This window comes from Malurus melanocephalus, unplaced genomic scaffold, assembly GCF_030028575.1.
Source record: "Malurus melanocephalus ecotype Western Australia unplaced genomic scaffold, MMel_1.1 scaffold_259, whole genome shotgun sequence".
Lineage (NCBI taxonomy): Eukaryota > Metazoa > Chordata > Aves > Passeriformes > Maluridae > Malurus > Malurus melanocephalus.
Window position 1 is genome coordinate 438756 of NW_026623491.1, and position 23983 is coordinate 462738.

At 42.0% G+C, this 23983-nt stretch overlaps 1 protein-coding gene across 1 annotated transcript in view; it reads right to left on the reverse strand.

Moving 5' to 3' along the window:
* TEAD4 (TEA domain transcription factor 4) overlaps nt 1-23983 on the reverse strand; it is a 54052-nt gene that overhangs the window by 24825 nt on the left and 5244 nt on the right. The window contains exon 4 of the mRNA XM_057375841.1: nt 12809-13063. Coding sequence (XP_057231824.1) covers nt 12809-13063 — 255 coding nt within the window. The remainder of the gene's footprint in view (nt 1-12808; nt 13064-23983) is intronic.

Below are 23983 nucleotides of genomic sequence, written 5' to 3' on the forward strand. Positions count from 1 at the left end.
AAACCCAAACAAAAAAAAACATCAACAAAGAAACAGGTCACTCTACAAAGATATTCATCACAGGGATTACTAAATATAGAACTATGTAAATTGCCAAGCCAAATAAACTGCATCAAGGCAGTATTAAATTACCATGAAACAAAACTGCAAGAGAAGCAAGTTCTGAATGTCTTTTGTTTCTCTTATCAATAGTTAGATGCAAGCAGGTATTCTGTGGCTGGAAGTCTGCAGGCTCACAGGCTCTGGAAAGCACTTTCTTTGTTTCACAACACTGGCTGCAGGATCAGCAAAGACCAGCACTTCTCACTTGGCTGGAAGAGGCAGAGCTGTCATAAACCGTCAGATGGTTCATTTTTTAGAGCCATGTAAAGTGTCCCTCAGTAATCTGATCATATGTTGTGTTCTTAGAATAACTCCCGCTGAGGTCTGCCATGGTCACCAGAACCTGCCAACAGTTGTGACTCCTCTGTCGAAACCGCGCATTGGGTTTCACGAAGCTCCAGCCAACATTCCAACTGTGGCACAGCACCTTTATCCTCCCTGGAGCCTTCCCCTTGGAAGCATGAAAAAAAGGAGTAAAGAGATACTCTCTTATGCTCTTTCATTCTTAACAGATAAATTTCCAAGGGCAGCAGTTTGGCTCCCATTGTGTCTTACAATAAATTGCAAAATTTTGCATTCAGTAGTTATCCAGGAAGGAATTGCTAAGAGAAGTAAATAAGGAGGCTTTCTCATTCTCCATTCTACACCTGTGCACCTTTCAATACAACAGCAGAGAAGTGTCTTCCTGTAAGGAAGGGGGATAATCAAGGGAATTCCCTTCACCATAGAAAGCATTTTCCCATCCTACTTTAAAGCCTTATGCTGACTTTCTGTTGGTAAAGGTGTATTAATTTTTCTGCCTCTTGTAAGCAATATCTCTTTAAGACTTACACTTTCTTATATGCCTCTGGCCAAAGAAAGTGAGATCAAAGAACTCAGTGATTCCTACAAAATCCTTTCAGGGGGAAACAGCATGGAAGTATCTGTTTCTTGGCAGATTCTGTTATCTTTCTGTACCCAAAGCAAACATGAATAACTACCTGTAAAAAGTTCTATAACAGAAGCAACTATCCAGCTGTATCCAGTGAAAGATTTATCAAAGCAAGGTCAAGAAAGCCATCTCAACTCTCATTTCAATCTCTTTGTGTCACTTAATGATATCTCCTGGGACATGACTGCCTCCTTGAACTTGTTTAATTAACTGTTGGTTACAGTCAACATAAACATAATGAACTRTGTGCATCAGACAAATAAATCTAAACAAAAGAGGGAAGGTAAGGACACCTCATCTGTCCACCAAATGTCAGTGCTTCTTTGTGCTTACAAAGCAAAACTAACTGCCAACCAAGTCTTACCAGAAAGACACTTTTTAAACAAAAGCAGTGTGTGGTTGCATGTCCATATGGGACTAACTGCCACTGGGGACTGCCCCATCCATAGCTCCCTGCACAGCTTTACTTTGGRTCTCTTATTCCACTGCTTCCTCCTCCCAACTATGTTAAATGCCTTCMTGGACATCAGCTCTTCCAGAAATAGGGCTACATGTGTCAGAAACGACATTTTTGCCTTTCTAAGATGGTTAATCCCATCTTTTCCTCAAGATGCACAGACACTCAACTTTTACTGATACAATCTAGTTTTAATGCTACCTTTATTAAGACTTTCCTTTCATCGCAAACCATGTTTTCTCACCAAAGCCTTGGTGAGAAGACTTTATTAGATATTCAGGAGGCAATAAAGGAACTTAATACACCACTATGGCAATCATACTGTGATYATTTCCCACGAAAAAGACCATGGAAAACCATATTGCATTTTATGGCACTGAGCTATCCTATGAAGACATCTTTGACCCCATCTGTGCAGAACTTCAGTGCTCAGTAGCCAGGTTCGGGTTCCCATAGCAGAGTTACACACACCAGTGATTTTTATATTCAGCTGGGAGAAGAAAATTTCCTCATTCTGATCATTTATTCCATACTTGAATTTGCCCGGGAATAATCTTCCACAGGAAGTTCCTCTGAGCTCACGCAGTCCCTGCAATAAGGGGATTTTGCAATTAAGAATCAAAGAAGGATGAGCCAGTTACTTCTGAAAAATATCAAAATAGTCAGAAGCCTGAAAACACGATATTGAAGTGATCTGCACCATCACATTGTCAGCTCTTCSCCAACATATCTGTTTTCATCATATGACCGTGCAAGTTCTGAGCTCCTTCCTCTTCTGAAASGACAAAGTCAAAGCATTATTTGCTGGGCAGAATGTGCCAGTCAAGGCCCTCACATGGCAGTCGGGTGATTAGTCTGTCTGAGGTCATAATACTCAGTTGTCTCATTTACTAACTGGTCTAAACACTGAAACCCTCTTTTGTGTAAAAGGTCTTTTGCTGGAAAGGTTAGTGCTAATTCCTCTCCTTTACCATTGTACAGCCTAAATTCACYGCCAGAAACATAAAGAAGTGCGACCACCATTTAGAAACTGCTATTTCCTGACGGTCAGTTTTGGATGCTTCACACAAGGTGTATGGCTGGGGGATAATAATTASAGACCCCACAGGTTTGGGAAGGCTCTTGTTGATTCCAAACACGTCCTGGAGATAAACGAGGTAAGTCACCACGGGTCTAGTTAGAGCAACAAATCTTTCATAAACGTAACAATCTGAAGAGGTTTCCCTCTCCTTAGCTGGTCGTTCCTCCTCCTGCAACATTCCATCAACTCCTGTGTGCAGCTGTACCAACTAAATTGATGGGAAAAGGGGAGGGGGGACAGGGRAGGAAACACTGACACGCACCACTCTAATTACCAATAATTAAAAAAAAACTCCCCATCCTCATTTGGATTTTGTTGTTCGTTTTGTTTTGGTTTTTCCCCCACCGGCCTATTTTTAATTGGATTAGCAGACTAGATCATTTTGTGGTCACATTCACCACGGCATTGGCACAACAAAGAGAACAGGGAATCAGTGCAGAGCTTCTTGAACCAGTTTTGCCACCAGAGAAACTGTAGCCTGGAACTGTACTCCACCTAACCCTCACACACAAACAGGCTGGTAAAAAAATGGGCAAGGCACTTCCGGTGCTTACATCATTTGTCTAAAGGCTAAACAGCGTTAAACTGCGTCTAATTACTGCCCCAAGGGCATGCGGAGTTATTCCTTGTAAAGATGAGCGTTTACCAAGGCACAACAATGTATGCAKGCAGAAAGTCCTTCCCCATCAGCTCACGCGAAGCTCCAGGCTATGCAGCTCTTCACCACACTTCAGTCTTTAATAGAGCTTTTCGGTGCATAAATTGAAGGTGCTCATCAGCTGTGTTTCGCCACATTATCGCCGCAGGCCACAGAAATGTAAGTTAATCCGTCCAATAAGTACTCTTCCATGTGCACATTAAGGGCTGCAAAAGGAGCAGAGCTGGGACTTGTTCTGGTACTTCCCAGAGTTAAGACTGATGAGAATCTTACAGAAAATGTTTAGATTCAGTTTGGCTGGGRAATCCCACAATCACACCAAAGCAGCTGCATGGAGTAACATGAGTCCTTCATATGCCAGAGAGTGTATCAGATAACACCTGAAAGAGCCAGTAACAATCCTACATGGAAAGGCATGTCAAACGAACAGCTTTCAGTCTCTAGGGACACCTGAGAATGACCTTATAGAGGCACAAAGATACTTTACTTACTWAGACCTGGGTTCAGAGAACTTGACTATTGGGGGTAGCACTGAAACCAATGTTTAACCGTTACCAGCGTTCCCCAGTTYCCATCAGTCCAAATTCTACATTACAGACCTGGACATCCACTGAATTCTTCCTTAGGTCAATAAATGTCTCTCCATTTTGGCATCTTCCAATAACTTCAGGRCATCTGAAAGCAATTCTCAGTGATGTTGTCTCAAGGGACAGCTAMAAGTTCAGCCCCTCTCCTCCTCCTGCTTTTGTGGTCTGTTGCCCCTGCCAGCACCAATCGTACAGTTTCTGGCAGATTTCTGCCCCAAGTGCTAATCTTGTGCATGTGCCCAGATGACAGACTAAGCACTCAAAGCTTCAGCTGTAACAGAAATTAGAGCTAAAAGRGGTCTGTGAGATCTTTGCAGCCGCTTGCTGAATGACCAGCACAGACTATGCAGGTCTCAGGGCATCTGGTCTGGTCTGGCTCAGCCCTGTGAGGGGTTGYGACTGCTTCACTTAACACCTAAAACTACACCACAACCCAGTCCCAGCCAAATGACTGAGAATTACAGAGCAGCCTCAAAGTGCAAAGGAACCCAGAGACTGTTTTTGTCTTATACAAAAAAAAATGAATACTGATTTTATAAGTGGAATGGCTGCCACCACCCAACTTCAGTCTGTGCAATCATAATTTAGAGTGCAGTCATTGCTYATGATCACTTTAAGCCAACAAGTTATAGATTCAGCTTCAACAAATGCCTAGACACTGCTAAAAAAAAATGGTTGTCTTTTCCCCTCCCTCCCTCTCACCAGACTGTTCCATGGGTCAGTTCACCTCCAATCTGTCAGAAATCTGCCCAGCTCATTTTGACAACATAGTTTGCTATCAGTTTAGCAATCTAACATGAATCCACAAGTAGTCCACTAGAAACAGAAGTTAGCCTAAAGAACAGGAGCACAAGACTGGAAGYAGAACAGGGGAGCAAGGAAACAGCACTRGCAACTCCATCTTTTCTTTTGCTGYGAACTGYTAAGTCACCTCACAATTTCTGAAGGAAATGTGCTCTTGGTCTCAACACAGAACAGTTCCACACGATCCCAACATTAGCAAGAATAGTTGTTAAAGGTGTCATTCTTTGTAACAGGGAAAAGGAAAATGCAGACAGAAAAGCCTGAAACACAAGCTTAGACAAAAAGCAGAAACACAGACTTAGTAATTGCATAGCCCCCCAGGAACTGGTCTGGGTAATAGCTGAATTCTGCCAAGCTCATGCAAATTCCTTACAGTGCCTTGTGATATTCCCTGTTCCTTCCCACCCTGCTTTATTTCTTCCTAACACCGGCACAATTCTGTTCCAGATTCTTTAAGCAGCTGTTCCCTGACTGAGTTCATAGGGTAAGTCTGATAGATAACTGGGCAACCATGATTCAGGCAGGAGAGCGGGAGCACAAGGATGACAAAATCATTTAAGCTGCAGAGATACCCAAAAATGCACATGCATCCAGAAGGAAATTAGCAAATATCTAGCTGCTTTAGCTACCTTTTAGATGAAAGCTTCTGTATCTAGAGTTGTCAAATCACTTTCCCCCAATTTTATCCATAAAGGATCATGAACAGCTGAATAGGAGCTGGCTTTGCCTCTGGACCCTGGAGCAAATGAGATGATTTTTGAAGGTCCTTCCCAGCATCATTTTCTATGATTCTACAACTAAAGTCGATGATGGTATGTTCACATGCAGGAATGCTCATCATCCCCCCCTCAAGGTTTGAAAGCAGCATTGAGCTGAATGCCACACGTGCTCGTGTGTTTCCTTGTAACACTGCCATGCTTAGAAAAGGGACTGGGCAGCACTCGCAGTCAACAACTTGGGCATTGCTATGGAGTTACCTCACCCAGCACTGGGTACACTCCTTGCACTCCTGCCCACAGACCCCAACCAATGTCCCTGAAAAGGCATTTGCAATTATTGYACAAATCCAACTCCAGAGGAAAGGAAAGTGATTCTAAAGCTATTTTGCATGAAAACAGTGTCACATCCTGTTCAAGAGGCCAGAGACAGAGCAAGACTCTGACTGTTTATGTGCATGGAGTGAGACTCTGAGAATGTGAAGGAGTACCCAGAAGATGGGTCACAAGTTCAAGGTGACAGCAATGAGCAACAGCTGCTGGCTATGCACCCTTCAGCAGCAGGTGTACCCAGGCCCCAGAGGTTTCAGTCAGCTCTGCCAGTGACCAACAGATTTACAAGACCATCTGTCTGGGCACAAACTGCACACAGCCTTCCCAGTTTTGCTGCCCAGATCTTCACCACACACAGACAATACAGGGTTTGTTATGGATTAGCTAATGAGCAACTGTTTAAACCAATGGACAGCCCCAGTTCTCCTGTGCTCATTATCTGGATCCTACATGAATGAAAATAGTGCTTCTTCTTTTAGCTGTAATRCTGGCTTTTTCTGAATAAGCAGCTTTCCTTCACTTTGGGCACTAGAAAATGGAAAAGGTTATGTTGTCTCACACCAGTTTTTCTTAAGGAATAAGGAATGCTTTTGAAAGAGACTTTACAAGAAAGCTCATGCTAGGTTTTTTTTTACTTGCACTGTAGAAATAAGGGAGTTCCTTTTTTCCTGTGCCAGGTCTCCACACAATCTGCATATTGATGTTATCAGCTCCCTCTATGTATATGCACACCCTTTCTTGAGAAATGTTGTCATCCTTCTCTACTCAATGTTTGACTAAATGACAGAAGACAATTTCTGAGAAAGCACTCCTGGAATTTATCTAGAAGTCTGCTCTTTTTGTTTCAGACAGAAGGAAGGGTTCCTGAATYAATCAGTGTAACAAACATACTCATGTCACAAAACCACAGGTAGCATGAATCACAATAGTATCAATTTACCAAAAAATGCAGGTATTTGCAGTGTAAAGCCACCTAATGCCCACTGTTCTCTTGTTTCCTGTGTAAAACCACAGCACTTCCAATCTGGAATCCTCATTCATGTAAAACACAGATACAGATCCCCATGTGCACACAAACACACACCATTCTTTTGGACTACTTTTACAAATGCAATCCTTACAGTTTTGTCTGATACAATTTTAAAAGTTCCCCAGCAACAGCATTTCCACTCTATCTCTTCAGAGAAGAGAGATCCCTCAGCACTGAGCACTATGTTGTCCTGAAGCCTTTACTGATACCCATTCTATATTCTTTCTTTCTCCCCCATTAATCCTAGTCATGCTCACATGTTCCACATAAAATCCCTCTCCCTCCTAAATGTTAACACCCTTCAAATATTTTTAGACTGTTATTATGTGTCCCCCCACCCTCCACCTTTCAGTCATCACTTAGCCAAGCTATGTATATTTAGCTACTTTAATCTTTCCTCCTAAATCAGTCCCTTGAACTCCCAGAGCTCAATGTTAAGTCTGGTATGCTTGCTCTTCTCAGAACTCACTCCATGTTTTTGAGATCTTTCTGGTAATGTKTTTGCAGAGACCTGTCCAGAAGATAGCTTTACATGTACTTGTTTTAAAGAAAGAAGAAACCCAAGTCACTGGGCATTATTAACTTTCATTTTCCATATTWAGTTTCTTAGATTTTTAATTCCATCTGAATTTTTAAGTATTAATAAACATTCGGTATTTGTAAGAGCAAATTTRCAATTGATAATATCGAACCCAACTGTGAAAGAATGAAGTGGGTTTTAAAGTATAAGAGAACACTAAGGCTTTTAAACAGAACTTTCCAGAAAAACACTGCAAATGTGTAAAGTTATCTGGAAAAAGAGAAGAAACAGGCAGAACAATAACGTGCAACAAGGGAAAAGGCTGACAAATTAAATATAAAACAGCCTCTCAGTTAAAAGGCAGATGAGTAGATACACCTACCAAAAAAAAAACCAAAAAAACAAAACAAACAAAAAAAAAAAAAAAAAAAAAAAAAAAAAAAAAAAAAAAAAAAAAAAAAAAAAACCCACAAAAAAAAAAGCTGGCCTACTAAATTAGAAATCAATGAAACTGGATGTTATCTACAATGCAAAAAAAAAAAAAATCAGGCCAAGTGCCTTTCTGACAATATATCACTACAAATCAACTCTAYCTTGGAGAACTACTAAAATTTTGAAATTAAAAAATATAAAAGTCAGAGGAAGAGACAAAAGGATAATGCAATGCTGCCAGTGAAGGCAGTCACTTAAATATGAAAACTGTGGCTGCAGATGTATTCAGTGAGAAACATGTAGTACTACACAGCTCACTTGGCTTTAAGCCTGACAGACAAACATGGGACTACAAAGCTCCTAAAAATCAAARAGGACAGGAAAAAGTATGTGCCTTTTATTGAAACAACAGAACAAAGACCCCATGAAAGCAGTCACAATCATTTTGATAACATGTAGTATCAATAACAATGTATTGATAACAGTAAAATTGCTACTASATTTATGTTCAGTATTAAGTATGTTAAGGAAAGATGCCACAGCCAGTACTATTAACTGCAAGAAGATTCCTGGTGGTTTGGTATTTCAGAAGTGGCAAATTTCTCAATATTCAGGAAATGCTTGGAATTCATGGAAAAATACTCCTTTTTATGCTTGCGTGGAGAAAATACAAGTTAAATTGACATACAGTTTAACACAAAGAACCATAAATTTGGCTTACAAAGCAGATGGAAGGAAAAGCATGACAAACTCCAGCAGAAGTTTAACCCACTGCTAATGTCTCCAGAAATATGCTTCATGTAGTCAACAGCAAARAACCAGAGCCACACAAAAGCAAGTTGAAAGATGACTGAAACAAAACCTCATTATTGAGCAACTCCAAAAACATTACACCTACCATCAGAGGGGAGGGCCAAGTCTGYTTCCTGACCAATTGTCTACAAATCCAAGTTTTGTCTGTCTTCTAGTGTTTGAAATAGGACAATCCTTTTTTTTACCTAAGGGATAAAGGGCTGTTCTACAGTTCACTAGGTCATAATAATGGAAGGGTAGGAACTTCAGAAGTATCTCTGAGGGATATCACAGCTGAAATACAAATTTTGCAGTTACCYGGAACAGTGTATGTTCCAAAAGCTTTGATCAAAATATCATCAGTTAAGATGCTAAACTACCATACAGAGGAAAGCATTTGAAGACTGACACCTTGGAGGTTTCCATATTTTAAGTAGCCACCATGCTCCTCCCTCTGCTCGATGAGAAGAAGGGTTTATGAACTAGGACAGGCAGCATATGTTTATGCTTCTTTGGATTTATGTGTTTGCTTTTCAGTCCTACTTTTAGTGACTCTTTGAGGTTGGGGAAAACATGAAATKATAACTTATCCCTTTGAGATAAAGGCATTATCCTGCAAATGTACCTTGTCATTTCAGAATAAGGGTGGGAGGGACCACCCTTGACATGGCAGCTTTTGGCATCAGACTGACCTTTCATCCCATCTTAAGTCATGTTGCAAACTCAAGACTTAGTGGTCCACTGCCTGCTCCAGGTTCAACTAGTAACATGGTTGACTATCCTTCTTTTATCACTCAGCCTGTAAGCTTTGGACATCTTTTAAGTATTTCCTATCAGCAATTCACAAACAGATGGCACCAGCCTGGGAGATAGATGAACTGCCCCCAGCTGTCTGCCCCTCCCTGCTCAGCACAGAAATGGCTGAGCTGTTTGAAAAGCAGCTGCTAAACTTCTGACTCCTTCAGAACAGCCATCTAGCAAACAGCCACCAATTCTAGCCCCTCCTGCAAAAAAGTACTCCAAGCCAGGTGTTCTTGCAGTGAAAGGAAACACTGGACAGCAAAAGCAATAATTAGTTTCTTCCAAACTCTTACTTTCTCTGTAAGTATCATTTTGCAAGTTACCATTTTTTATTTCTCTGCTCTCAGTAACGTTGGGAGACTTGGTCTATTTAGCTCCTCCATGCAAATCTCACAAAGGTACTAAGGTTTTTCYCTCTCCTTTCTCTAGATTAATACTGAAGATGCCAGGATATACCCARCACCTAATTCTGTGATAGTGTATTCAGTACAAATGCTACAAATATCATTGCTCCCATGGAAAAACATAGTTGGAAAACGTAAGTGATGGATTTGTAATACTGTAACCCCACAGTATTACAAATCCATGATTTGTAGTTCTAGTAGGCAACATTCATGGAATTACTGTGCAAGACCTTAGTAGTACCCGAAGGCACCAGAGCATTGAGTGCCCCAGCCTCAATGCTTCCAATGTCAATGCAATGATTAGGAGAAAGGACAGCACTCCATATCAGACAAGACAGCTGCTTGTGCCTTAAGCAGGTGGTCAGCAAAGACTGCTGGAAAGGCCAGCGAGGGCTTGCCCCCAGAGCGTGCTGTGGCATGAGCTTACTCAGTCAGGATGCTGCCTCCACGCAGAAATGGAACATGTCTAGTGTGGAAAAAGAACACGAGAGAAAAGGCAGCAAAGGAATCGAGACACAAGATTATCAGTCTGCAGAGGAGAGCTTGGCTGACTTTGGTGTGAAGATGGAATCATGTTCACTCAGCAATCAGCAGAGTGTCTAAAGAGATGTAAACAAGCTGACTATGAAGAGGCATGGAAATATGAGCATGAGGCCTGTGTACAGGCTGAAACACCTTTCTGTGCCATTTTAAATGCTTTTAAGCAAAACAGCACAAATTCTTCATATCGCCTCAGTACCCTTCAGCTAAAAGATGCCAACTTTAAACCAACAAGTTGCCTCACAAAAGGTGAAATGTACATAAATTGCACATATAAGAGATTCTGAGACCTGGAACATCTTGCTCAAAACAGTAGCACCACACAAGCCACTACTCAGTGAGAAACAGTGAAATGGTCCCAGTTTTGTCAGGGGAAAGGGACATAATCAGCTTTTTGTAACACCTCACTCCTCATTTCAGAGAGCTCTGTGCAAGTCAGTCACAGGGTGGATAAATAACCATCCCTTCAGAGACAGGGCCAGCTCCACACCGAGCTYGCCTTTTCCATGAGCTGGCTTATGAGTATTGAAGATGAAATCAGGGACTATATTTATTCTCCCTGCCCGGTCATATCTTTCTATAGATCCCAGACAGGGCCCCACTTCCTTGGCCTAGATCCTGGAGTAAGCGAAGGAGGGCATAAATCAGTGCCTGGGTTCTGTCAGGAGCACATTGAACCAACCCGTCCACCCTGGGAACAGGTGCACTGAAGGCAAGCAGGGACAGTGCCCCATTTGGAGTAGTGGGGGAGGGCTTGCAGAAAAGCTGTTCATTTCTTCTCCCAGAGCCTATCCTAAACTTTTCACCCTRCAAGTGGGTTATTTACCTGCTGCAGTTCACCTGTCCAGTCACTTAGATGTGTTCCACTAAACACCAGTCCATGCTAGGTCAGGCCCAGCTAAGTCTCATTGGTTTCTGTAGCCTTTTATACTCCACTTTTGCTCTCATTTCTTTTCTTGCCTTTTACTGTCTGCTCTGACACATTTACTCCARAGCTGAAATATTTCAGGGACTGTGCAAAATGTTCAGTAAATTAATACAGTCTTAAAACAAACCTGTAATTTTTCACCAGTAATTTTAAGTTACCCCTCATGAAAAGCAGTGCAGGTATAGATCAACAAGGAGCATGTCACTAATTCATTCTTAATAACCACGGGGTGGATTCTCAAATAATATTTTAGGTCTGAGTAACATTTTAAGCAAGCATTGGTTTCTAAAGAAGSAGTCTCACTCTCACCCCAGTCATGGCTGCTCACTTCCAAACTCACCATCATTTCTCTAAATACTTGCACAAGCAGCTGGGCAGTATCCAAATTAAAGTTCACTTTTTTCCCTCTTCCAACCGTGATAGTTTCAAGCTGGATCACTTCCCCRGCTGGTTCCATAGCACAACCACAAAAACTTCACCAGCACAGAGCAGGAACTGATGTCTGCCTAAGAGTGCTGGCTCTTGATTAGCCTCAGGGTGATCAGCTTTACCCAACAWATATTGCTCTTTCCAGATACAATGATGTGTGTACCCAGTAAAACCATCCACCATAGATAAGGCCATGTAAACAAGACCCCACCCACGCTCCCACAGTCAGGGTAATCTATTCCTTTGCTCAGAAAACAATGGCCTGATGGCTAGACAGAAACCTGCAGAATGACTTGTGAAGTGCTCTGCATGAAGCTCCGGGGCATGCATGGAGCATCCCATGATGGGGCCTGTGAAGACATGCAGATTCCAATGCATGGGGAAAAAAAAAGAAAAAAAACCTAGCACTGACTGGATAGAAAGAGGGCTGCCTTCGATATGTTCCTTGCTAGTGTTTTGAGAAATTGTCCACCTTGGGACTTGAAACCAAATGCTGGACATTCAGCCTTTGCTTTGCTTTCTACTGAWGGAATCACAGGGAGCTTCTTGCAAYACTCAGCTAGAGAATTTAGGCCAGACCAGCCTTTTGTGACCAAAATCAAAACAGAAATTTTAACTGTGGAGAAATTCAAAAGCATGTCTCCTATGTACGAAGTTTACTTCTGCTGCAGCTCCAAGCCAGAATTCCTCTGTATTCAGGGCTGGGTATCTAGCTATCTAGATGAAAAGAACTCCCAGATGAAAGATGCTTGTGCCAGGGCTATGAGAAGGCAAACGACAATGAAAGGATGTTGACAGAACTTTCTGCCCTTAAGATCAGAAAAGTGTAGCTTGTCAACAAACTGTAGGTGTTTGCACACAAGCAGAGCCATTCCAGGGATTCAGGAACTGAACTTCTGCCCTGTAGTTCCAGACATGCAGACCACTACCCATTCTTACCTCCAACAAGAAGATAGGGAGATACCATAAAAGACAGGCTTTGTCACACCATGAAGCCATTAGATTTTATATATATACATGTTATAAATATTATATAGTTCAGTAGCATGCTCAGCTCTGAGATCTGCTGAACAGATCGTCCCCTGAAAAAAGATAACTATAACTCTTCCTTCTTTGTCAATGTCAAAATCTTCACATCGATTTTCCTAAATACAACTTGAGGCAACTGACAGCATCATCCTGGGGACCCCTGAGAGCAGGGAATTCACTCAAAGCATCTTTGGATGCCTGGAGAGCTGTGTTGTGCCCTGTCCCTCTCCTTACCGTACATCTTGCCTTCGTCTGACAAGATGATCTTGCGCCGTCCGCATGGCGGGTAGATGGCTAGCGCTTCCTGGAAGCTCTGCTCGATGTCCGGACTCCACACGCCCTCGGCGTCATTGTCGATGGGTTTGTCCAAGGCCTCACTGCCCCCCGAGTCGTTGCTCCCCTCAGGGGAGGTGGGAGAACTCCACTCGTTGGAGGTAATGGTGCCAGCTAGAAACTCCAAGGTGCCACGCGGAGGAGCAGACTCACGACCTGCAACGGCAAGCACATCCCATGGGTCAGTCAGAAACCCTCCTCACTAGGAAAACGAGGAGATATTAAAGGTGAAAAAAAAAAAAGTAAAAAAAACTTCCGTTAGAAGGGATTTTACTTTGAGTTTGTCTTAAGCGATAACTCAACAACGTATTAATGTTGAGATGAAAACCCTTCCTACAAATCCTTCTGATAAAACAGCCCTCTCCAATCTGTCTTTGGYGCATTAACTGTCACTTCCCCACTCTCCTCAGAGTCTTCTTGCCTTGTGTCTTTATCTGCTTATTTCTTTCTTTCTCCCTGCACTGTCATTATCTGTGTAACTGTTGCTTAACTTTCTGAAACCCATATACAGGGATTCAGTCCGTGTAAGAGACTGCAAAATAGTGATGAATTATCTAGTCATCACTGGGCACTGGGGTCGAAATCTTCTTAGATACTGTTTCACTGGATCAGAGTTAGTAGTTGGTGTCATTTCTAACACTGACATTTCTACTCAAGGATCAGCTGTGCTTTTAAAAAGCCATTTCTGGAGCCAGGCAGTTTAATGTAGTGTCTTCCAAATCCCAGCACCATATTCTGGCAGGATCAGAAGGCACCATGAGCGCAGGGATGACAGCACTAGGTTGCAGATCAAGAACCAAGATGCWTAGCCTGTTGCTACTGCTCATCTTCAGAACTGACATCGGGCAAATTCCTTCAGTTTGCTCTGTGTGTCTGCCCCTTATCACTCACCAGTCTCAGGGCATTTGATTTGCCACTGGGCAGGAGCAGAAATTGGTTTCTCATTGAACCTAAGCAGGCAGCTGCTAGCTCTTGAAAACTACAATAAATTATAATCTACTTGCAAATGCCTACAGGAGAGGCTGAAGCTTTTGAGCTGAGCTGCTGAAACACTCATTGAGAAATTGACTTCAGACCACACAGACACTTCCAGTCAACCAGGCAGGAGACAAATGGCTCCTAAAGGCACAGATCATTCCTCTGCCTTAATCCCAGAGCTGCTCRTTTATCATTTTAATAGTTTTGTTATCTGCGCTACAAAGAATGTTCAAAGCCAGCATTTGAGAATCCAGACAGAGCCTTAAAACTTCCCTGTCTATCACCACATTGAGCTGGRTAGCAAGAAATTCAGAATTAGGACTTTTTTTCCAAGAGCAACAGAATCATCAAACTTGCACTGAACACGAGTAAGGAGAGAAGTCTGACATGAAAACTCTCTAGCTCAGAAATACCACAGTGAAAAGGTAAAGGGAAACAGGAGAAATTTGGGTATGGTATTTGACAAAAACTAGCAAGAAAAAAAGTGTATGCAGCTACGCCATGCCCCAGTTGATACAGGGGAAAAGCAGTTTCATTCATTCAACCTCAGAAGTTCAAAAATTCGGGGCTCATGGCTCCAGAAACTTTTCTGACAAACTTTTTTTAAGTCTTCATTTAGTTTCTTACCTCTTTGGATTTCATGGTTTTTAAATTTTCTCCAAGACTATAATGACTAGATTTAAAAAAAAAAAGTAAAATAAAAGCTGAAACTCTTTAAGAACTTAAGCATTTCAGAACCTGAAGTTGTAAGTAGGATTTGACACTGGCTCTCAGGTGTTGCTGATCCTTAACGACTTTAGACATCAGCAGATGCATATTTAACATCTCCAAAATCCACCAAAAGCTAAAGAAACAAGCAACACAATACTGGGCCTTTAAATAATTTCAACATAAACAATATAAATTATACAAGTAATTAGACRCAGTGTACTGTGCAGCCTTTTAACAAATGCTTCACAAACACATTTAGAAAACCCAGTATATGATTCATTTGCTATGACAATGCTTCTAACACATGGATCACTGGAATTGCCTACCACTGCCCATCCATCCCTTTCAGCACCTACAGGAGATTATTTCTATCCTCTTGATCCATGGTATAGAATGTCAGAGCTCTAATGAACGTGGAAAGAAATAATAAAATGGGAGGTGAGAGGGGCAGAAAGGGGAACTCATGCTTGGCTTTTTACCACTGGGATAGACATCCCACACACTGTGAATGACACTGTGAACGTGACTTTAAGAGATCCTGACATGAAGAGTAACAGTTGCTTCCCTCACCAAACATTGCCCCTTTCACTGACAGATGCTAATGAAAAATTACATGGGTATTTAAGAGATTGTCCTGCTGAGGAATGGGTGTGGAGGAGAAAGCTTTCCACAGGGAGACTGACAGGGAAACAAAAGTTATCTGYTCCAAATGTTCTTCCTTTCAYATTTCCCCAAGCATCCCCAGTCCCWGGAGGCTGTCCAGACYCTCCATAGTTAACGCACATTAAAATCTCTACAAATGCAAGGCCCAGGCTGGTTTTAACTCATGTGACAGGCTGAGAAACAATAAGAGTTCAGAAAGAAACCTAAGGTGTGACAGCAAAAGTGTTCATCATACCACCTGCACTGGGAGCTGCAAACCTCACACGGGACAGCAGGTTCCACATCCCATAAAATCACACTCCAACTGCTCAACTACAGCACTCCCAAAGCCACAGAAACAGGGAACTACAGCTCTGCTCCCAAGCCAAATCCCCTAGCAATGCAGACAGACAGACAAAATCATCTCCTAGGGAGTGAAGGACCATCATGACCATAAAAAGCACCTACTTTGAATCCACTTRTTCTCATCTCCTTAGAGTCCATGCTGACACGGGGGAATACCTAGCAGATGATTTCATCATGGCACACTCTTAAGTTGAAACTAAATAAATATATCTGAAGTATAACACTCTTCCCCCTGCCACATTCACACCCTAGGAGCTGTGGCCTGATAATTTCATATTTTACAAGGCTCTGCATCTGCACTAAGTGCTTTTGGTGATACAGGAAAATCTGGGTCTAATCCAAGCTCCAGAATACCTGGAGGAGAAAGCACATCCTATTCAGTTCAGTATCAACTCTCCATACTCTCTTCTCCAAACCTTAAAAAAGTTGCACTGACTTGAGCAGATTGTACATTCGTAAATTAAGGGAAGTTCATAAAGCAGGAGATAGAATATGTGAGCTTGCTCTTACACTGGCATAAATCAAGGGAGATGCAGAACATAATAGCAGTAACGGAAGTAATTATATAAATCTTGAAGTGACCACATACTCTTTTTTATGCTTCTTATTTTTTTTGTGCCTTGCCCAGCAATGTTAGYTCCATTTCAAGCTACAGCTAGGTCAGAAGGAACAGAAATGTGCTATTGTGGCCAATCCCAACTTTTCTACTCCTGAGGGCCTGATTCTGCTGTCACTTCTTGGTACTAAAGCTATTCCTGATGGATGATGAAAAATAGGGAACCATACATACAGACTATAAAATCAAGGATGTTAAGCCATCTCCAGMTAAAACATCTGTAATTACTTAGATTACAGAGCACACTAGCAAAAATTTTACTTCTATTTGAAAGTCCTGAAAAAATTCCATAGACTGAAATGACMATGGAAATCCTTGTAACTTTATACCTCTAGATTAGGAAGATGCCAAATGCTTAAAAAGTCTGCTAAGTTTTCTTAAATGATGTTCCTTAACTAGTAAGCTCCATGTGAAGTTCCAGGCAATACTCTATGCTCAGAGGCAGTAGACAGTAATTCAGGGAGTCCTGGTTGAGTGCTATCTGATCTTTTGGTCTCTGCTTTGACTGAACACTTTTCAAGCCTTCTGTTTCCTGCACTGTTGATCTGAACTCACTGGTRACAAAGCTGACCACTTAATAAACTAAGCAAAACAAACTAAAAAKAAGCTGGGGGCTAAACCCTGTGGTAAATGGATTTATTAGTATGGCAAATTGGAAAACTGACAGTGGAATAATTTCTCAATGAATGAGCAATCTGGTGAAAAAGAGGATTTTTCAGAAACTCAAGAATATTGAATGTTGTATTTATAAGAAACTTTTCAATAAYATTCATTAGAAATTTCTTTAACAAAATACAAATGTTTCAGTTAGCATCTACTTTCAGTTTGCTTCTGTCTTCCAGTCAATAGCAACTACATACACACAGCCTGGTAACTTTAATGGAGATTTCTATTATTAATACATTTATACATTCAGAACRTTACTGAATGTTCTAATTTAGTGACAATATTACCAAATATTTTAGTACTTGCTGAYTTTTTTTAAGTTCTGCTTGTGAAAGCTTTTGTAATCACAAGGCTTTCTTCTGATGTGGAGGGAATTTGATTCTGAAGACACTAAAAAGACGTCCCAGACATGCTCAGGCAATTCCTTTCCTATCTGAATTGCCACACCAGGCCCAGTTCTTAGGAACAGAATAGTCAGAGGATATTGTCCCATTCTCATAATAGCAAGTTTTGCCCRAGGTCACAGGATTTGGTTTGTTCTCTTTGGATTCCCTCAGTTTGAACTATGCCTTACTGCTYRTCTCTTAYATTTCTGCAATTGTACCWTACAGCTTTCCTTATTCTGATCCTACTCTTATTTTACTGAGAGTTGATTAACTACCTTTCATTGTAGGGWCCAGTCATGGGTTWTCTCCGAGGATCAAAGACACAAGGCCCCTCAGAGCATATCCACCTCCTCACCCCTCTGTCCAAATACTGTTTCTTATTCTTCCTTGCTCCCTGTTTTTCTTTCTGCCATGACCATTTCTTAATGAGTCACTCACAAAGCAAAACCATGGAGAAAGCACAATAATCTTTCAGCTCCAGCAGCTTTGGTTTAAGTGTTCCAATTCTGATAATTTCAACACTAACTCTTCTTTCCTTTCACACATGGTATCTCATTGAGATTCAGAGTTCCTGCAGGGCTAGACAGCTGCCAAGAGCCCTTCAGCAAGGTCTCATTGACAGGGAGCACATCTTTAAACAGGCTCCATAGTCTGACACATCTGCTTTCTAATATTAATCCCTCAGYCTTTACTGTTGGTAACAGCTCCCTCTTAAGTGTTTGTGGCAGCTGCTCAACACAAAATCATACTTTCCTGAGGATCTGAAAAATTGCAGCCAGCTGCCTCCAGTTGTTCAGTTTTCTTAGAGCTGCCCTGTCCAAGAGACTCCCCCTACTCCACGGCCACCCCCTTTCCCTGTTGGAATCGAGCACARCACACTAAGCAGAGACATCCCATTGACTCACCCCTCCCAGGCAGGAGCACTTGCCAGCACAGCCGTGTGGAGTCTGGCAGGCGGTTCCACTCCTGCTCCYGTGCTAAGGTCGCTGTGTTTTACTAAGAACATCCCTTCACCCTTGGTCTCATTCACTGAAACTGCAGGCTGTGGGGGCAGGGAGTRCTTCACCTTACAGGTATTCCTTGGTGTCATTGAAATGCAAACAAAACCAAGCAATTCCGGTATTCACTACCTTGGTAACATGAGCCAAATACTGCTACTATAGAGGATCTGAACCACAACATTTTCACATCTGATCAGCAGTCGAAGAATTTTAAAAAAAAATTAGTTCAGCCAGAACAGATGATGTCCTGCTGCTCAAACTACAGAGTATGTGATAAGTATAACAAAAAGAAAAAGGAGCAACCAGCCAGTTACTTCCATCTAAATCACCTAAAAAATGAACTTAGACAATGCAGTCATACAAGGAGATTTGGGTTTAGGGAAGCAACAGTCTGGAATACTAAGAAACCTATTGCTCAAGGTACAAGATGGAAGACAGCATTCAAACTTACCACAGGAAGAAGACTGGGAAATTCTATGGGACACTACAAGAATAGCTTAGTTCCTCTGAAAGAGAAAAATGAGTGCAATCAGTAGATGAGTAGCTCCAAGACGGCACAACTCAAAGACTGCAGGAAAAAGGGGAAAGATGGGAAAASAGGTATTCAATGATAAATAAGATTAATTAAAGCTCGCAGGCAAAAGAAGGCAAAAATCATGGACATGTTTACAGGGTCTCTACAGAAAAAAAAAAATAAAGACGCAACTGTAGCAAGTCCAGCTGGGCACTAAACTGTGTCTAGGAAGGTAAGGGCACTTTTGCAGCACCAGACAGCAACCAGCTCCTCAGGCTCCTYAGAAGCTGCACTCCCATCATTAAACCAACGAAGTGGAGATGGCTGGGTACAGTTCACTGAGCCTTTTGAGGGGGCGTCACTCAAGCACTCCATAACAAGGAGTCACTCAAGCTTAGCCAGGGCTGAGCCTGGCTGTCATCTCACTTGTTGCCCCGGGCYTCCTGCAATCCTGAGTAATGGTGGCTGTTCCCTGTGAATTGCCCTATCCACTCAGAACACCAGAGTAATGCTGCATAATCCCATGAATAAAACCAGTTAAGGTAAGTGTTACTGGCTCTAGGGAAYGAAAAAGCTCTTAACTAGCAGCAGTGCCAGGCAAGGAGGAAAGAACTGGACTGACATTTCCCTCTCTGTATGGGGCACAGTAATACACGCATTACATCACAGGCTGCACGGTGAGATTTCTGTCTCTGTCTCAACACTGAATTAAGATTGGTTTACAAAGGAACAAGCACTCCTAGCCTCAGATCATATCCAGCAAGAGGYTGGACTCCAGCGGAATGCTTGTCACACTGCCTAGCACAAAACCAAGCTTGGTTTGTTTGCTACATCGAAATTGCCTGCAGCAGCTGCTGTTCAAAAGGCACCTGACTTCCCGAGCAAAGCAAAACAACTCTTAAATTATTGCAGTAGCTAGCTCTGGCTGAAACAGAGAGAGGATGTAGTGTCCAGCAGAGTGATATAAATCAAAGCAAGGAGAGAGGCGAACTTCTATCAGTGCAGCCCTGGATAATGCAGTCAAACAGGATGTGAKGAGATAAGGCTGTGTGTGGCCTTGCACACCATCCAATCAGTTACATTTCAGATAAAGGAAACAGAGCACAGAGCCTTGCTGCCCTAAGGAGGGGAGAAAAAAACTCCACAACCCAACAATAAATCCTAAAAGGCCTGTTCTGATCCCACTAGTCTAGGAGTGACCAACTTGGGGATYGATCCTGAGCAACTGGCAACTCATGCCCAGCTCCCAAGCACAGGTCACATCGCAAGGCCACCAGCCTTGGACAGACAAAATGACTACTGGATGATTTATGTCTCAGCTAGGAGAGAAAAACGAGCCAGCAAGGGCAGCAGAGATTGACACTGCCAGGTTGTCCTGGGATTGAGCCACGAACTGGGCTGGGCCCAACTCTCAAAGGAACAGTGGAATTCCTGGGGAGTCACTGCTATCTCCCATTCGGGAACTGTTCCCAGAGCTCCCATTCTCCCTGACTTTCCAAGACATGTGGCATGTGTTTCACAGCTTCCCAAACAGATGAAGGTTGTGGCAGGGTGAAAATGGCTAATCACCCTCGTGCTAGCAGCAGCAGTCACCAGGAATCATCCTCCCCGGAGCTGGTTAGAAAGCAAGGAACCAGGAGGAGTCCCTTTTCTGTCACAGAAGCACCGGTAGTGTCAGCTAACAGGGGAAAATTGGAACTGTGCATTTACGTATAGAAAGTGTAGACATTGACAGGCTAAAATGACTTGGAAATAACCAAAGCAAGCTAGGGGCAGAAATAAGTCAAGCTGAGCACTTYCCCTAAGAGTATTATTTACTTAATTATTAAAGGATAGGGAACCTTCAGTAGCAATCTTAAAAAGTCCTCCTTGCCCTAAATTCACCAAAACTCAGCTGTCCTGTAAATCTCACCATCAAGCTCAAAAGCCCCCATTTCACCTATGGAAAAAAGTATAGCACRAAGATGTAAGTGGACCACCCAATGGCCAAATCAGAATAGGGTTTAAATATAGATAAGAACTTCAAGAAAAGGTTAACTTTAAAAGTGACTTGCAATTTTGGTAACTTTAGAGGGGCTCATGTTTAACACTGTCTGGAAACAGAGCATCTTTTGAGTATTTGCTGAAAAGTTAACACTAAACTGAGACTCACAATGCCCACTTTATGATATCAAAATCAAATGCTTATTTCCTAATCCTGCCTCCTCCTCACGACCTCGTTCAATTTCTTGTCTAGTACTCTGAGACAGATGTTCCAGCAAAGCTTCACTACTGTGGCATACTTGGCTTCCCATGACACCAATGGCAGAATTGCACATGAACTCTGACTGGAGATAGATGTTTGCAAATCTCATGCAAAGCAGTGAAAAKGTTTCACTCCAAAACCATAGTCAGTGTCCAGGAAAAGAAATAGCTGAACCTGGGCTAAGAGACTTACAGGAGAATAGACAGACAGGGATCCCACAACCCATGAATGCAGTCAAATTTCCCCTTCTGTGGTGCTTGCAGGYGGTCTGTGTTGTGGGCACGAGACTGTCTGGTCAGGGCTAAGCCCTCTACTAAAGGCTCAGGACAAATGCAAATCACAAAGAGGCAGTACAGGAATATAAAAATGGAACCAATGCTTGGTACTCTCTTGACTTTTCCTCCTTCAGTCAGACAATTGCAGTCCACCAGTTAGTTGTTGTGATTTTAGTAAAAAAGGATTTGATGCTTGTCAGAAGGCAATGCCTAAGTAAAGAAAAACCTTGATTAAACACCTGCAACCCATGAACACTCCACTCCTCATGGTGACCAACCAAGCTGCCCTCTCCTGGGGTATTCAGACACCACCCCAGCCCAGTTTTGGAGTACACACTCCATCTGGATCATGCAACAGGTCACTGTTTACAGCTCAGATGRTCACTTCTCAAGGCTGACAGTGAAAAGCCAACCTTCCTGTAATACACTCTGAACTTTCCTAGCAAACACACAGCAGGCATTTTTAYCAGATTCCAGTTTTCCTACCAGTTGGATACATGAGACAGTAAAGCCATCCTCAAACTCAGACCAGTATAATTTTGATTTCAGAACTCTTTTCTCTCTSTAAATGTGGCATAAACATGCTGTCATTTCCAACCTGCTGAACCCAGAGCGATTTCACAGAAAGCAARTGAAAACCATGAGAATCTGTAATTACAACCCCAAGTTTTAAACAGGAATCAAACCCTCAAACAGGAAAAAAAAAGAAGAAAAGAAAAAAAGAAATGTCAAAACCTGAAAAACAAATTTGTCCCCAGATATTACAGGAAAGCATGAACCTTCTGATTTATCTCTTTGCCCTTCCAGACCCTTCTCGCCAGGAAGGTCAACAGGTTATATACCTTCTGCTGGATTAATCTACAGGAGAACAAGGGCAGCTAGCCAAGCAAAACTAGGATTCTTAAAGGGACACAGCCAGCCACAGACCCTACTCCAGTTTTTAAAGCAGGTTCTCACAAATAAAACCTGTGACCWAAAGCAGTGGAAAAAGATGCTGCTGCTCTATTTTTCAGTTCACATACTGGGTGCATAGAAGCAGAGATTTACATGTTCCACCTGCACAGTGATTTTCTTCTGATCACATAGATCCTTCACAAATAAGTGAGGGCAGAGAAATAAWTTTATTTTTATAAAGGTAATTCAAAGAGCAGTGAGTATGCTTGGATACAATCTTCTTATACAAGCCTTTCTTTTATACCATTTCCCCCCCGCCTAAAATGACAAGATTTTYAAACCAAAAGACTTGTCCAAGTCCTGCTAGTCTGGTACCAACAAGTTTTATTTCAATGAGCTGTCAAGATGTATGATCAGGTAAAATTACCTTAAGACACGTCTGCAAATCCTCCCTTTCCATTTTAATATACACCTGCTCCAAATTCTCTTGACATTCCTCCTTAGTTAAAGCGGTCCTGGTGACAAGAGATTATACTTTGCCAGGACATCTGTCATTAATGGTTACCATACTGTTGGAAGGGAGGCACTTTGAGGGACACRCTGATTTACTTTCTCTTTGGCAGTAGCAAAGCAGATGCTTCAAAGGCTTTCACCCAGGCTCTGAAAGCCACTGGCACTCATGTCTCAGAAAYACAGGAGTGTAAAACACCTACCCTTTGGCAATCAGATTCTAATGAAGGTAAGAACAAGGTAATTATAGACCTACAACAAAACAGAAAAACRGAGCCAGTGACTCAGCCAGTGGCACCAGGAACTGGAAAACCTGCCCCTCCCTAGCAGGAAAACGTCTAATTCATATGGTGTTAAAAACAAAGGGGAGTGACTGCATCATCTCCAGAAAAAGGAGGACCCAAGGGGCAGGAACAATAAAACCAAAACTTACCAAACCCTCCCCCATCCCAAAAAAACTCCAAGAACCCAAAAACCACCTCCTAACCCTAAAGCACTCTTTCCAATAATCTAGTCTCAGATCTTGTAATGATCTCTACACATGCCAACTCACGGCTTTTTTACAAGGCTCTACAAAGAAACATGCTGGGCATTTACTTAAATCATGGTTGCCAGAAGTTGGAGGCAGAGGAGCATCTGTTACTGTAAATCCTAATAAACTTGATAGCTCCTCAAAGGAGGGTAGAAAGGTAGAGAATGAAAAGAACACAGCGCACGATGAAATAACTTTAGATTTAAAATAGCATTTCTTCCTCTCTATGGAAATCACAGCTAAAAATTACTTCAGATTGGCTTTGGAGAATCTGGATCACATTAYTAGAAAATTAACTAGTGGCTCCAAAATTATGCATAATGATACATATGATATRTAATATAGGTATGATATATAATAAGATACAAATGGAATAAACAGATACAGAGGAACTCCACTGGGCTGCTGCAGGGATCTTTGCTAGTCCAGTTGTCTTTGACATCTTAATTAAAGATCTAAGACTGACTAAAGGTAATGTTAATGAAACTTGCCAGGGATTCAGAATGAAGTCTGCAAACACCGGTAGTTAGAAGCAACTCAAAGGGTATTAGTGTAGAAAAGAAAACAAGAGAAGCAAGGAAGACAAATAGGACTATATTGGAAAAGTAACGCAAAGAAAACCCACAGATAAAATCAAGGAAAAAGTCCTGCCAGAAGCAGGAGCTAAAGACAGGCGAGAGTGAGAACACTGAACAAATGAGAGAGTTGTCTGCAAAGCAAATGTTTCTGCAAAATGACCA